Here is a 17,392-nt window from a genome sequence, read left to right as displayed (position 1 = left end):
AGAGAAAGAGAATACACTGAAATGACCAAAATTAGTCGCAAGATCTAATTCCTTTATAGCTAAACAAGAAATAGTGGAACAGTTGACACACAGATGAAGGTTATTCCTCTCGAAGATCCTACTCACTATCGAAAATTGGTTGGAAGCCTCATGGTTTTTGACAGTTGATAATTCATATGGTGGATATTTTTTATCAATTAATGAATGGTTCATGAAGGTCAGAGCTTGCATTTGCTCATTATATTATAAAATATCTTAGGTGTACTCCTACCAGGTCTCCCCTAACCTAGTCTGCATTTATTAATGCAAATTGAAGTCTTGGCACATGAATATCAATTGCAAATTATTGCCTTTTTAGGGTAAGGTTCTGGATCCAAGGAAGTGTAAAAAGCGGGATAGAATTTTGCAATCATCTACCAAAGTTAATAATGTGCAATGTTATCTACAAGTTCTAAGGTCATGTCTTACATGTTCTGCTAATGGAAATAAGCATCCATGGTATTGTGGCCTGCCCTTAACTGCAGATAACGCTAATGAGATTTGCTTCCAAGTGATTTTCCATAATCAATTTTGAGAGCAGGACATTATTAAGGATTGTATTGCCATAAAGTTCTCATGACTACATACTCAAATCAAATTATCATCGATATTCATAAAACACTAAAACATTTAGCCAGAACTAAAGGATAATTCCCACTTTAGCACTCAACATATATAGCAGTAATCGTAACTAAAAACATCTGAAACTCAATATCAAACAAAAAACAGAACAAAAAATAAAGGTGCTCAACTAAAAATTCTTGCTAAGCATCTGGAGAAATAAAACACTTTTTCTACAACAAATCTTGAAATATTAGGTGGAAAAACCAATATTATGAATCAAGAATGAATTTAAGAAAACAGGCTGCTCATTTCAGCATCCTGATCAACATTGTGTTTTTAACAGGAACCTTACCATGCTACCAAAACCAATGTATAAAGGCATTGACCCTTGTAGAAGCCATTGTGCAAACTTTTTAGATGGCTGATAATTGGTTCCAAGGTCCAAGAAACAGAATCCAACAACATCTACTAAAGGACCCCAATCTGGAAATCTTGTGCATTAGTACGCAGATAAAAAGCAATACGTTTATTTTGAAATAAAGAAAGAGATCAATTTTCTTCAAAAATTTAAAGACAGGAAGGAAATGAGTGGGTACTGCTACAAATGTAAAACTTCATGCTCACCATTTGGCTTAGGCACAAGGTGGGGGCTCCACAAGTAGCCTGTTGGCAAATGTGATATAGATCCATGATACGTACTGAAGTAAGTGATTGAGGGCAACTTAAGTTTTCTTTTTCTGAAGTCATTAATAAACCCTCTGATTCCCCACCAAACAATTAGGTCCACGACAAGATATGAAAGCTAAAATAATGTAAGAAAAATATTAGACAACTTGAGAGATTTACTAAGCTTATAAAAGTAAAAAATCCAGTAGCTGCATGAGCTAGAAATATACCCGATATGCAGCAGTCTGAGGAACACGTGCCAAAGGATGAGGAAACTCGCTTGTTGGCCTGCATATTAAAAAATAAGAAAGGGCACCCATGCCTAAAAACAAAAATCTATTGCAGCAGACGGAATGCAAATTAAATAAAATATACTTCATCAAACAGCAAAAATGCACTTGCAAAGCAAATTATAATTGACAAGGACTGCATAATCTAATCAACACCTTTCATATTATTTTCAAGAAATGCTCCATTATGTAGATGAGTTAACGTGAAATGCAAATGGATAAAATGACGTGCCAAAACTGTTTCATCCATGAAGCTATAGGCTGTCAATATGCAAAGTCACAGCTGTAAACCAAATTGGACACTTGGGCACTTAAAACAGTAGAACAAAACTCAGTCATATAATTCTCTTAAATAATCAAAAATAGATAAAATCAAAATCTACGCTGCTCTATCGCAGTCATAATTCCAAATCAATTTTATCATCATTGATTCTCAGCCAATTGAGATTATTAGGTAAGCAAATCATAAGGAGTCGGTCACCAATAAGAAGTGTAGTTGTAACCAATCAAAACATTATTCATCTAACTGAGAAATACAAATAACAAATTAGAAATCAATAAAAAATTTAATTATTTAAATATTTAATTAAGTTGTGTAGATCATTTGCTCAAAAATGGGAATAAAAAAGTGTAGTAAATACCTTAAGTGTCTATTTAATAAGTTGGCTTAAAAAAAAGGGCGAGTGATAGCAAGGGAGAAAGAATTAGAGAAAGAGAGAGAGCAGGTGAGCAATAAGTAAGAGAGAAAACCAAAGTAGAGGCAAAGATAATACACCCAAAGAGGAGAAGGTGAAAAAGTGAAAAGACAAGTTACCAAATAAGCAAATAAGTTGAGCTGAGTGAAGTTGAAGGCGCATCTAGCCACTTGTGGAAGGTCTAGATGTACATCCAAGCATGAGCAAGGATTCTACAAACGTTTCTCCTACTGCATCAGCAAAGAAGGATGGTAAATTTCCCATGAGAGAGGGTTCGCAATATGGATGTTGGTGGTTGGTGCCCAACAGCAATAAAATTGATTTGCATAATTTTGTGCTATGCAATTCAGTTATTTTGTCTACTTCTACAAGATTGACATGTGGCATACCTATGTATTATTACTGAAGTAAATTGCTATGCTTGTGCCTCATGCTTCATTACTCCCATATCCATTTTTATATTGCTCCTTCAACATCCTAAATCTTGCACGAGTGCACTGGTAGATTGATTAAATAGCTTTTTTTATTAATGCTGTTCCTATTCGTTTAGGTTAGATTGGAAGAGTTTGCAAAAACACTTGCACTGTTCACAACCCAATTCATCACCCCACCCTTCATCCCAACCCAATAGATGACATAAAAGCAAAGGTTATGTATATTTCGCTTCGCAACCTAAAGTAAATCCTTATATCACACATTATTTTATTCCTTGACCGATTGTAATTCATTAGCAGACCATCTTTTTTAAATATGCATCTTAATTTTTTGGAATTTTTTGAATAAATATATTTTAGTAGTTTCAAAAATTCAGAATATGAAATATGGAAAATGGTTAGTCTATGGAGGATGGTTATTCCCAATTTATTGTTTTTGTAAAGGATACATATATTTAAAGAGTCCTTTGATTTATGGACAAAAGTTGAAATTGATTTGCCGAAACAAAATGCAATGTTTATAATTTTTTTTTAAATATTTTGTACTTATATCAGAACACCATATATTTATTTTTAAGTGAAAAACAAAAAAGGAAAAAAAAAAACTGAAAATCAAATCCTTAATAGGGAAGATCTAGGAATGAGAAGTAAGAAAGCCAAAGAAATATTATATCAATTAGAGAACAACCCAAGGCTCTAAGAGAACAAATCATATACACATATATCAAGAAGAATAGAAGAAAGAAGGCCACAAAGAAAAGAGACAAAATAAAGAATCATCATAAGCCTAATAGTGCAATTCAATAAGGACAAGTGCACCCCTCCTCCCCTCAAATGATGACACAAATTGGCTTCCATATTTCTCGCTATCTACATCATTTGATAATTTGGCAAATGAGTTATATGTTTAAAATATATATACAAATTTCTCTAAAGAAAGAATTATCCTCATTTGTTTTCTTATTGATATCTTACATGATGAAAATGAATCATGAAAAAATGACAGTAGATTTTGAAGGATAAATTAAAATCAAGTTCCATAAAAATGAGAATGTTAACCTTAAGAATGAAATTAATGAATTATCTTATTTAGCTTCTTCAAGCGTCACTTCATGTGAACAGGACAGGGAACTTTGCATGATAATATAGTGATGTTTTATGATAGAAATTGAGAAAGTTGACTTAGGAGGTAAGTTACACAAATGTTTAGCTTCTAGCACTACACGTAGTATGCATGCTAATGGCAATCATGTTGCATTTCAAACTTGCATTATATAAGCACCTTTAAAAAGTGTGAGAATAAAATAATTGAAAATTTCATAAATGATTTGCTTAAAAGCCAATAAAACTATAGTAATCAATTTGAGCATGTTGCTTATATTTATGCATTTAGGAGATCCATTTACACTACCTACTTTATTATCCCACATGGATTTTGTTGCTCAAATGAAGAAATTTGAGCATGTTGCTTATATTTATGCTTTTAGGAGATTCATTGCTCTATACTTTAATTGTGTTACCATACTGCACTTCATTTAAGCTAATGTGAGGATTTACATGTGTTGAATGCTTATGTTCTATGGTTGTTGCATAAATATTAGAATTGTGCTTCTATTTCACATCTAGTATTATATCACTTGATCACATTATAAATCTTGCATGTGCACATATAGGTTGATTAGATAATTTTATCTGCTATGAAGACTCGGCAAAAAATAACAATAATAATAATAATAAATCTCAATGTGTACTCTTACACTCTAATTTAACAATCCGCTTGTGCACATAACCAAACAAAAGCAATCAATTTTAGAATCAATTCTCACAAAAAAAATTGCAACAGTAAAACTGAGACGGGAATCCTGAATCAGTTGTAAATTAAAGAAACTAATGCATTTCAAAACATAGAAAACTATTCCTAGAGAAAAAATTGCTGAATTACGCAATTCATACATTCAAACAAAAGGTGTAGAAGATGACAAGAGAAGGTTGAATTGACCCATATTCAAGAGAAGAGTACCATATATTCACATGCGCTATTGCCAAAAGAAACATGTTATCATTCTTTAGAACTATTAAAACGGTTGACATATAAATGAAATCAGAACTTATGTTTGGCTTTTTCTGATGCCATGATTCAGAAGAAAAAAAAAATCTAAAGCAAGTTTTAAAAGGAAAGTGGAAAAACATTAAAAAGCAAGGGAAAAACTGAATTATCTGTCACATCTTACGTCCAAGGCATTGTGAAGAAGATATGAAGAGGTACACGAAGAGCTTCAGCAACGTGTGCATGTCCTGCAAGTATTTTAAAATATGAGAAAGCACTCGATAAATTTCCCAATCACAATTCAGCTTATGTAGTGTAAGTCATAATGTAATGTAACTAAATAAAGTCGACAAAATATTAAAAATATTGGTTACTTTCAGCTTATATGTAGAATATTGTTGACCACACATCAATTCTATAAAACAAATCAGTAGAACGCGGCAAAAGCAGCAAACAATGAATACGACACAATGTGATCAAACCTGAAATGCCTCGATCACGTTGGAAATCATTTGAAACATCACCAAATTGCAAAATGGACAACAATGAAAACAACATTGTTCCAGTGCGATGAGATTCACACTTCCTCCTCTTCTTCCCTCACCTTCACTATCGTTTCTTCCTTCTCCTTCCTCTGTCCCTTCTTCTCTCCGTTCGTTTGATTTGAATGGGAGCGTGTGGCGCATATCCCTTGATGTCTATTCGAGTATTAATATTTTAATTTTATCATTATTAATATTATTTTAATCAGATAGTACATTTGGTACCTAGAGAAGCTCATTGGCACTAGTCTCGAGTGCTCAAAGATCAAGTTAAAGGGCAGATAGAGTTGATAAACCATATAAAGACAAATCTCACCACTCATGTAAAGCCAAAATTCTAAAGCAACATCTACTAAGCATCTGAATCGGAATCTAATTTAAATCCTACCAATTTGTTTACAATTTTCTATTTATCGCCAACAGATCTGCAATCCCAACTTCAAGAGCAGTCAAAAGTAGAAACTGAAAGCTTAAAATAATAATATGTACACAAATATCATACTCCCTATAGGTACCGTAGTTGATAAAATTAAGCCCACGCTATGCTAATCTAATCCTTCTCCTAATTATGAAGGGAGTTGACAAGATTGAGCTTCTGACGTATTAATCTGATCCTCCTCCTCACAAGGACTGGAACCGGGAAGACTAATACTTTTAATAATATTTAAATAATAATTTATCCCTGATGATGACCGGGTTGATTAAATATTTCAACTAGAAGGGTCTATTTTTAAAATTAAGCTAATGACATATCTGAATAAACTAATCAAATTAGGTTATAAACTCGATCCTCTGTGAGTATGACAAACTGACAAGATTCAAATCATATGATCAAATTTTCTGATGATGGTCAAATTGATTAAATGATTCAACCGAGGGGCTCTATCTTCAAAATTAAGCTCAAAATAATATTTGAATAAACTAATCAATATAGGTTAAGAACTCGATCCTCTATGAGAAACACAGTTGACAAGGTTCAAATAAAATGATCAAATCTCACAATGATAGCTGAACTGATTGAATATTTCAATCTGAGAGGTTTATCTTCAAAATTAAGCTAGAAAGAATATTTGAATAAAATAATGAATTTAGGTTAGGGATATGATCCTCTATGAGCAGGATCGAATTGACAAGGTTCAAATCAAATGATCAAATTCCCCGATGATGGTCAGGTTGATAGTGAATTTCAATAGGAGGGATTTATTCTCATATCAACTCTCAAAGTCCATTTTTAAATTCAAATGATATTATATACCATGAACTCGATCCTCTGTAAGCGGGGCTGAGTTGATAAGGTTCAAATCAAATGATGAAATTCTCTTTATAGAAATGCTAAGTGTCAAACAAACTAAGTGATGTGATCCTTACAAAGGAGAATCACACACCTGAGTGGACATACATTGTGCCTCGCACGAGTTTAATGGCTAGAAGCTTGACTCGTGCTTGACACAATGTGAAATACATATGACCCTCTAGGTGGCGTCGTAGAGAGTGAGATAAATGACATATGAGTGAGTCGGCTCCTCCCAAAATGTGCAAGTGTCCATCCCCGTGCATACAACGTCGTATGTGAAGAAGATACTTACAAGTGGGGGTGCTCAAAAAGACACCCCAAACATGAATGTTCAAAGAGACATCCAAATATGCTACATGCAAAGCATACAAGACAAAATTATTTTACATGCAATGACATACATCGTAGACATAAATTCAAAAGATTTTTCATACAAATGCAAAGAAACATACAGCATGCAAGAAATACAAGAAAGCATGCAAGTGATCGGGAGACCGGTCCGTGACGGTCGATCAGATCAAAAGGATGGGTTGATCGATTCAGGACAACTGATCAGACCTAAAACGGGTGATCGAACCAGTATGGTTGATCAAACCCAAAAGATTGGGCGACCAGGCCGGGGCGGCCGATCGGACTTAAAGCGTGTAATCGCAGGGGCGGTCGATCAAACCCAAAAGATCGGGCAACCGCACAGGGCGATTGATTAAACCCAGGAAATGGGTAGATTGGGTCAGGACGATCGATCAAACCCAAAGCGGTTGATCGTACCGGCGTGGTCGATCAAACCCAAAAAGATCAAGCGATAAATTCCAGGAGGCCGATGAAGCCTGGAGAATGTCGATCAAATTGGGACAATAGATCCGCCGTAAAGCAGGTGATTGACACGGGGTGGTCGATCGAACCCAAAAGATCAGACAATTGGGCAAGGGCAACTGATCAAACCCGAGAAATGGGTCGATCATGCCATGATGGTCGATCAGACCCAAAGCGGGTGACCGTATCATTATGGTCGATCAAACCTACAAGATCGAGCAATTGGTTCAGGGCGGCCGAACAAGCCTGGGAAATGGGTCGATCGGGCTGGGATGGCAGATCAGACCAAAAGCAGGTGATTGATGCGGGGTGGTTGGTCGAACCCAAAAGATCGAGCAATCAGGCTGGGGCGACTGATCAAGCCCAGGAAATGGGTTGATCTAGTTGGGATGACTGATTGGACCCAAAGCGAGTGATCATATATGTGCATTCGATCAAAACTTAAAAGGCGATTGGGGCGGCCGATCGAGCCAAGAGAATAGGTTGCGACCCAAAGCGAGTGATCGTATATGTGCATTCGATCAAAACTTAAAAGTAAGGCGATTGGGGCGGGGCGGCCGATCGAGCCAAGAGAATAGGTCGATCAGGTCGAGGCGACCGATCGGACCTAAAGAAAGAGATCGACGCGAGGCGGTCAATTGAACCCAAAAGATCGATTAATCAGGTGGGGGCGACCGATCAAGAACGAGAAATGGATCGATGGGATCGGGACGACCGATCAGATCCAAAGTGGGTGATCGTATTGGTGTGGTCAATCAAACACGATTGGGCTGGTGTGGCCGATCGAGCCCAAAAATTAGGTTTATTGAGCCTGGATGGTCGATCCAACCTAAAGTGGGTGATCATCACGGGGTGGTCGATCGAACCCAAAAGATCGAGGAATCGGTCTAGGGCGGTCGATCAAGCTCGAGAAATGGGATGGCCAATCCGACCCAAAGTGGGTGATCATACCGGTGTGGTCCATCAAAACCCAAAGATCTGGCAATCAGCCTGGAGAGGCTGATCAAGCCCGTAGACTAGGTCGATCGGGCCAGGAAGACCAATCGAACCTTAAGCGAATGATTGTAATGATGCGGTTGATCAAATCCAAAAGATCGGGCAATCGGGCTGAGGCGGCTGATTGAGCCCGAAGAATAGGTCGATCGAGCTGGGATAACCGATCAGACCTAAAGCGGGTGATCAACGTGGGGCGGTCAATCGAACCCAAAAGATCAGGCGATCAGATCGGGTCAGTCGATCGAGTCGGGACAGCCGATAGGATCTAAAACGGGTGATTAACACGGGGCGGTTGATCAAATCCAATAGAACGAGCGATCAGGCCGATGTGGCTGATCGAAACCAAAAATTAAGAAGATCAAGCCGAAAAGACCGAACAGACCCAAGGTGATCGGTCGATCGTGCCGGTGCGAACGATTGAACTGAAGTGCTCACGTGATCACACAATAGATATGGGACATGATCCACATGCAAAAAAAAAAAATGTTGGGGTGCACCAGAGTCAAATTGGAGTGAAAAAGTGAGTTTTTTGCAACTCGAAATTGGGCTGGCGCCTAAACGCCTACTTTCCATGGGCTCAAAAAAATGACTACTTATGAGTTATTTTGGTGACTAGGTGCTCAGGACTGGCCAGACTTCCAGTGGCTCAATTTTAAACGTTCGGGAAGGCATGTTGGGCGCCTAGGCGCCCAGAGCTGGGGTGCGTAGGCGCCCAGAGCTGGGACCTAGGCGTCGGTCGAGCCCTGAAAATCCTGATTTACATTCAGAGCGCTCGACGGAGGATTTTCTCGATCCGTAAGCTATGGGAGACTCCATATGAGTGAAATGTGGTCCCATAACTTCAAAATTAAGTATTTTGATCGGTCATTCACCGGAGAAATCGCCGCCAACGGTCGACCAAAGCCACATCATGGGTAGGGCATCCCGAACCCAAACTTTTTCGCAGCACAAGTAGGACTTCATAACTTCCCTTGGCCACGGGAGGCTCCAGATGGACGTGCAGTGACTTCTAAACACCAGAATGGGCACTGAATATGTCATGTGTCCTGAATGAGCTCCTGCGATAGCGGGTTCTCTGGGTAAGGCTAAATCACCGCCAATTCTAGCTCTGTGCCCCGAACAAGTGCTAGAGAGTCCCGGATGGGTGTCTTAAGCTACGGGATGCTACGAACGAACCGTAAACTATCTCGAGTCATGCAGGCGAACAACCTAATGTAGTAACACCAAAAAAATTGATGTTAATAACCACATTCATTCATTTTGAATGGGTATTGTTTGTTTTCAAACCCTTGCATAAGAATGTGTGATCGAAAAAGTATGTTGAGGAAAGTGCATGACTTTCCTCACACATAATAACAAGTATCAATCGGTTTTGACTTTCGTCAATCGAGATACAAAGAAAGTTGACCTAAGTAGGGTGTGCTAGCCATAGACGTTTAGTCTTAGACTGGAATTCACATTAACCCCTTAAAAGGGTGTTCACCTCATTCATTTATGATGAATATGTCAAACACGGTTCGGACCTGCATGAAGCGTGAGCGAACGACGTGTTTCAAGGGGGCTCTATGGCCTTCCTCTTCATTGTTCATTGGTTATACCGAGTATAGGATACCCGAAGGATTTACACCTTGCTCGGATGATGCCCGAAAATTGCATTACAATAAGCGCAAAACTTCTTTCGCATATATCAACTACAATTGAACATAGTCAATTTGAAACACCAAAAGACAATTGGGCCTTAAAGTACCCCAATGGAACATGGATCGGTTAGATCATTAAAGTGGTTTAACTGATCGATTAGTTTCACACGTTAACGAGAAAAGTCGTCCAATTCGATAGTTGTTAAACACTCTAGGTGTTCGAACCAATAATGATATACGACTTTAGATTAAACTAAAGCAAACCAATTAGAATATTTGTTGTTTTTTAATTTGAATGGCCACTTTTGTTTTCGGACCCCTCATAGCCAATGGTCAAAAAGGTACAATGGCATATTCATTTTTTAATTTGAATGGGCACTTTTGTTTTCGGACCCTACTCAAAGCCAATGGTCAAAAAGGTACAATGGCATATTCATTGCAAATCTCAACTAGAGAGGTTCACTTATAAAAAATAGAATTTTAAAATCATAATATCTATAAAATAACCAAAGTAAAATTTTATCAATCGATACTTAAAGCAAAATTCATATATCTGTAATTGTATATCGAGGGTGGCAAATTTAATATTTACTCGGGCTCATAAAAAGTCAATATCATATTAAACATATTATTGAATTCATACTCAAAACAATCATGTGTCAATAAGGTCGTGACATGAGTCCTCTGTCCACCTGACCTGGCCAGTAGGCTAGAATAAAATGATTACGACCAGAGCCCTCTGACCGGGTGGTTTAGCCAGTAGGCTCCAACGTAAAACGGTTACGACTATAACTTGTATTTTCCCCAAAGGCATTCTACCCTTTGAGATATGAATCATATAATAAATTAGCTAAGCACGAAGCCCTCTGTAAGATAGATTTAGATTAGTCTCTTAGACCCTTAGACAAACATTCACATCAAGTATATAATATACCTTTGAACGAAGCTACCAATGATTGCTGACAATGATCCTTCTATTTTTTTTGGGTCGACCACCTCCTCTAAGTAGATCATATATAATCACAGCCTAGGATCATGATTCCATAGAATCTTGATCGGGTTCTCTATCGTTTCCCCCGCCATCTACTTTAAGCTTGTAGTGATAATTTTCATAATTTTAAATTATAAATTTGTTGCTACCATATGCTACGTCCTAATACTTAGAGCCTAATGATTAAACTTAATCGAAAGTGTTCCCCCGTTATTGGGCGGGGTAATTAGCCATAAGGGTTAGCGGCTATGGGAAACCTCGAACCTCGGATGAAATCTCAGAGTAGCGTGTTATCTACTATCTCATATATGTTTTGAAAATTTGACCAGGAATTCTCACTTCATTTTATTTCATTTTCGAGAGAGACCGTGACGCGGAGCTACTGAGACTGAACAAACAGGGTTTAGCTAAGGGGCTACTGGTAGAGCAGGGAGGCTGAATCGGTAGGCCCTAATTAGGGCTGGAGTGTTATCGCATATTTCCCCCTCTCAAACTTACTATATATATATATATATATCTGTGTTTTACATATGGACAGTCATCGATATCTCTTTTTTCCCTTCTAGGATTGTATTCGAGGACAGATGGTGCTCTGATTATATCTCACTTTGAGGTGGTGACTACCTCCAAATATTCCCTCGCTTCTTCCACCCATCTGCTCGCATCCAGCATCATTGTGCCCCTCCCTCACTACTGCTTAATGTTGCCTCTGCTCATTCCAGATTCGTGCAGCCTCGACTCCCCTCCAACTTTCTCAGTCGTAACCCCTCTCTGCCCCCTGTTTATTGTTATAACTCCTCCCAACCTTTCTCCCCTACCGTAAAACCCACTACCAACAACCCCTTCACTACCGTAATCCCACCTAGCCTTCCCCCACTGCCATAACACACACCACCAGCCCTCACCATCTCTATAGCCATCCACATACCATCAAATCTCTGCATTCCCTGTGACTACCCAGTGGCCCAGCCATCTTCCTCCACCTACTCGAGTCATCACATCCAGACCCTGTTTGTTGTCCCGCCATCAAACTGCCCACTATAACTACTATATTTCCACAAACCACAATGCCACCACCTCCCAGCAAATCCACCTCCTGGCCGGCCACCATCCACACCCCTTCACTGTTGCCCAAGGGTGTCTTGTTATATTTGTTATCGTTTGTTCCCTATTTTAAAGATTCATCGTGACAACTCATTTAAATTTCAGCAATAACATTTTCATTCTTATTGTGGTTTAGGTTAACTCCGGTATCAAACCAGGGCTTTCAAATTTCTAGAGCCCACAAATATATGCAATCCTAAAAAATTTCTAATTAGAAATACAAAGTCTCAATTTGTTATGGAGATAAAAACAAAATGATTGCAATAAGAAAGTCATAATACTGAAATTAACAAAAGGAAGATAGTGAATCCAAGCAATTTTGTATAGCCAGCGATGCATGACAAGGCTTTGGGGGAGGTTGCAATGGCAAAAGTCCTAGATGCATGATATATCTGTGGAATGGATTGGTGAGGTGACTACAACAACAAAGCAAGAGAAGAGCAGTGGTCTAGAGCACAGTGAGAGCAGGCTGTGTTACTCAGTCGCTCAAGATCTATGTTAATTCCTATGGATTAAAACTATACTAGAAGTTTTAAAAATTAAAGGGAAAAATCCTACAAGGATATACTATGATAATAAAGTTCTCATAAGCATTGCTCATAATCCAAAATAACACGATCAAACCAAACACATGGAGGCTAATAGGCATTTCATAAAAAAGAAGCTAGAAACTAGGTTACTTTGCACTCTGTAAGTTCCAATGTGAAGTCAACTCACTGACATTTACCAAAGAATTTAGTAACCTTAAAATGATAAAATTCTACCATCTAGTTTCAAATCGACTGATTAAATTATTAGAATTATCAAATAAAGAATGACAGTAGCCATGAATCAGTATGTTGGTAAGAAAAAAAACATGCCGTCAATTTATATGCTTGCATTAAAAAGGAAAATTTTATGAATTGATGTGTCAAACATGAAATAATAAGTGCCATGGATTCATGTGCTTAACATGAAAATGAGAGTGGCACCTATTACTCCATCCGACTAGCCAAGAAAAGAAGTTTTGGACAGCAATTTTTCTTTTTAATTTCTTGGCATTTAATGTTTTTCCATTATTTTCAAGATAGTTTTGTGCGTAAAAACACATTGTGTGAGTGAATAATACAAAATTTTTAGCTACATCTTTTCTATGGATGGTATTCAAGATTATAAAACTAGGTAACATACTAAAAAGAACAAAGAAAATATCCATGTAACTTAGAACAAACTAATTCAATTGTTGAAGAAAAAGCTAACAAATGCCATTACATAGCAATTGTTAAGATGTACACGTGAAAAAATGTTATGCAACCAAAAAATAAATATATCAACTAGCAAGCTTCCTCTAAAGTAAGGGCATCGGATGGAAGTCAAGCATTCGGCCCTTGACCAATTCGCAACCCATAAACCAGTAAACAAGGCTACAGCAAGTTCTTAGGTGACCATAATGTAAGGACTTGAAGACAAGAGAAAAATAAATTTCTTTCATCTGCTGTAAAAAACTAAAAAGAAAGTATAGAGAATCTAATTTGAAGTGCACTTACACAAGTTATAACCTCACCGTATGCAGGAGGATTTGCTATAATTGCTTGAGCTCTGAAGGTTACACCAGTTTCTATGTCGGGTTCTGTGCATGCAGGAAGGAGAGAGTTTATAATCTCCTTCAGCTGCTTTCTTTGTATTGATATTTCTGTAGGACCGGAGAGTAGAAAACCCTTGTTTCTTACCATATCTGTTGTAGTCATGACACATTACCATGTCAGGTTATCTCGGTGTTACAATGTCACACCTTTTTTTTTCATGATTTCAAAAAATAGCAGCATAAGATGCATACTATCTATTTTTTAATAGGACCTTCATCAGCACAAAAAAAAAAAGAGAATCATTTTCAAATAGAATGGAGAGAAAAATCATAAAACCAAGATTTCACCATGGATGTAATGAATTTGGATGACAATGAAAAAAATTTTCAGAATAATTAAAACCGGCGTTTGACTAATTAAAATACTTTGAATGGAGTCAAATAATTCAATATATTTTATGATTTCGATGGAACTTACATCCAGCCATTATCCGAGGATCACCGCCCAATGGATAAAACTCAACACCAGCTGACCTTACAAAATTCCGGTAGTTGACATGAGTTGCTAACCTAACATGATGACCGAATTCCTGCTAGAAAAAACCCACATTACGATAGCAACATAAAAAATAAAAAATAAGAAATGTTAGCATGCAAATATGCAAAGAAAAAAAAAAGGGTAAAAAATAGCTAATAAACAATAGTGACTTATCTCTACAAAATAACGTTTTAATGAGAACAAGTCCTGCCAGACCCATTGAATCACTAAAAGAGTAAAAAATAGCTAATAAACAATAGTGAGTTATCTCTACAAAATAACGTTTTAATGAGAACAAAACAAGTCCTGCCAGACCCATTGAATCACTAAAAGATAGTGTGAATAGTGAAGCATTTCAAGTATAAAAAATGGAGTAGTTTTCGTTTGCAAATGTTTAATTTCAAGGACTTCTAAACAAGAAAGTAACAATCATTTCCCACCATTTAGACAAAATAGGTTTTCGTCTGTCAAAATCATAATTTAAGCTTCACCTTAAAAATGTAACTGTAGATATTTGGGTCCCAAAACAAAGTGCCAATTCATAGACCGTCAGGTGCCGACTTGGAAGGTGAAGGGTCCTAATATCCGAAGCGCATACAAGTTCAAAACAAAATGACTTCACAATGCTAGTATGAACACGTGAAAGGATACGCACTGATACCAAAGCATATTTGATTGTATCCTATATCCAACAAAATTAAGGAAAGATATTTCTTTAAAAAAAAAAAATAGCAAAAATAATATTAAAAAAATATAAAAGTATAAATAAGAAGAAACATGAGCCTCTTGTCCACATGTATGTCTCATCTCCTTGCAAGCATTGTAAGTCACGTATAGGTCAACTTCCATACAAGACAAAATCATGCATTTACCGCAGCTAAAGACCACAATCCATCTCTCCCCCTAGAATAAAATCATCATCTACAATTCGATGATGTTTGTCTGCTATACCTGCATCCCCTACACCATTTGCCGCTCGCTCTCATGTGATTCTTTCCACAAGTGTCTGATACGATACATAACCAAAATCAGCAAACAACTTGCGAGAAGTAGGTGGGAAGAAACCAAAATTAGGGCTAATTAATATTAAAGCAAATAAGTAAGATACTAGGGTAATCCACAATTTGAGAGGTAAATTGTCTCTCCACAATCCCTAGATGTCTTCTGGAGCACAAAACTAAAAGAAAACTGCAGCAAAACCAAACATAAAAACCAATCCTCGCTAATTAGCCTGAATAAATACTTCCCCAGATCCATTCAAACTTCCCCCCACCCCCCAAAACCATCTTTAATTCTTCTCTTGTACGTAATTAAAGAAGTGTGTGGGCCCGACCCGATAGCTAGAATTGAATCTTCCCTGGACGGGTCCCTAGACTGGCTTATATGCAGTCGGTTCTGCCGCATGAGTTCCCGTATCCCATCATTCCCTTGCTTATGGATGTTCGCCCGCTCTCTCTCTCTCTCTCTCTTTCTCTCACACACACACACTCAAATGCTTTCTAAATACTCTCCCATACTCCCTAGCTTATGCTTAATCCTAATTGCCAAGTTTTCTCGTCTGCCTGCTAAATATTGCCCTTAGCTCATTTTGGTGACTACCCCCTTCTTTTCCAATGCACTCGAACCTCAACAATAGTTCAACCTCCCATACAACTCACACACTCTTTTTAGCTCCCCCTATGCCCAACATGCGCTTCTTTTCCTTACTCCCGAACTCTAACAGCAGTGTCCCTAATGTTGTTCTCCCTTTCTAGTATGCCCTTGCTCTAAAAACCCAATACCTCGATGTTTGACTCACCCAAAGATTCTTCGTGAAAAAAAACATGTAAAAATTTGGTCTTCTTTAATGTCAATTCTCTCGTGTGCAAATTCATGTGAATAACAAAATTACTGTTAATTTTTTGTCCAGCTAAATTGAAGATCATGCATCGACGGTCTATGATTTAAGTGGGTATTGAAGGCCCTCACTGTATCATTTATTGTTGGCCAAGCACGAGATTTCTAATCCTTCCAATAATCAATTTTCAATGAGCAAAGAGAAATTAATTCTTGACAACGACTAAGCATGACCAAAAGTTCAATGGAAACCCAGAAATAAATAATGAATGTGTCATCATGATCATCGAGCAAATCTAAGCTTGTTCGTGCGTCTATCTTTCTAACCATCCATCCTTAACATCGTTCTCCTAACCACTAAAAAGAAAGCATAAAAAATAAAATTGAAACTGACAAGAAAGAAATTCAAATTTCATGAAAAAATTCCAAGAATACGGGGGAACAATCGTCAAGTCAACAACCTTGAATTAGGCTAAAATAGAAAATCACATGTTGTTCGTCGTTGATTGAAATGAGTTCTAAAGACAATCTTTTGTTGTTGATCTTTAGTTGCGGCTTCTTTCGGGTTGACCAGAACAGGTTGGAGAAGACGGCCTTGCGAGTAGGTTGCCTGCTTGGAGAGAGGAATGAGAGATGTGTGAACCGGTGATTGAGAGAGAGAGAGAGAGAGAGAGAGCAGCGCATGAATGGAGAGCTTTAGGTGTAGGAAAGGAAGAGAACCAGCATGCCTTAAGCCAAACTGGAGATAGGATGAGATTATTATTGTTATTATTTCTTTAAGGTGTAACTTAGACGAATTGGACGGGACAAACAGCTACGCAAACATTATATCTCCCTCACTGTGCCAATCTTTGGAACCAAGTATTTTTTCGACAATGACTAAACAAGATCAAAATTCAGTGACGATTCTCGAATTGCTATTAAATGCTTGTCATTCATGCCACAAAATGAATCTAAGCTTGTTGTAACATCTTATCTTTGTAAACACTCACCAAAGGAGAGTTAAATGTGATCATTATCCTCTTAAGCATTTGCAAATTATAAAAAAAAATTAAAAATAGAAAAATAAACATTCATAAATTAACTTTATAAATTAGCATAAAATGTAGATAAATTATTTAAGTGTCGTTGATCTCTCATCCATCCAAATTTAAGGCCTATGTGATACTGGAAATAGTAGGTAGAACAGTAGAACACAAAAGTTAACTTTTTATTAATGTAGAAATATGATTACAACACGACTCAAATAGAAAGGAAATACAATAATAGGCGAATCGCCCAATTAATGTTGTAGGAAGATATCCGAGAGCGGCAGTGGCGTCGGCTGGGTGGTAGGGAA

The 17,392-nt window shown here is 37.4% G+C and overlaps 1 protein-coding gene across 1 annotated transcript in view; it reads right to left on the bottom strand.

The window, feature by feature from the left end:
• LOC110030277 (sterol 3-beta-glucosyltransferase UGT80B1) overlaps nucleotides 1-17,392 on the bottom strand; it is a gene marked incomplete in the record, with an annotated part of 49,936 nt that overhangs the window by 6,289 nt on the left and 26,255 nt on the right. The window contains 6 exon segments of the mRNA XM_020732911.1: nucleotides 956-1,086; nucleotides 1,228-1,405; nucleotides 1,500-1,557; nucleotides 4,920-4,983; nucleotides 13,659-13,829; nucleotides 14,158-14,269. Of these exon segments, the coding sequence (XP_020588570.1) occupies nucleotides 956-1,086; nucleotides 1,228-1,405; nucleotides 1,500-1,557; nucleotides 4,920-4,983; nucleotides 13,659-13,829; nucleotides 14,158-14,269 (714 nt within the window).

The sequence above is a fragment of the Phalaenopsis equestris genome, unplaced genomic scaffold, assembly GCF_001263595.1.
Source record: "Phalaenopsis equestris unplaced genomic scaffold, ASM126359v1 Scaffold000692, whole genome shotgun sequence".
In the NCBI taxonomy this organism is placed as follows: domain Eukaryota; kingdom Viridiplantae; phylum Streptophyta; class Magnoliopsida; order Asparagales; family Orchidaceae; genus Phalaenopsis; species Phalaenopsis equestris.
The sequence above is the reverse complement of the archived record's forward strand: the minus strand, read 5'-3'. Positions and strand labels throughout refer to the sequence as shown.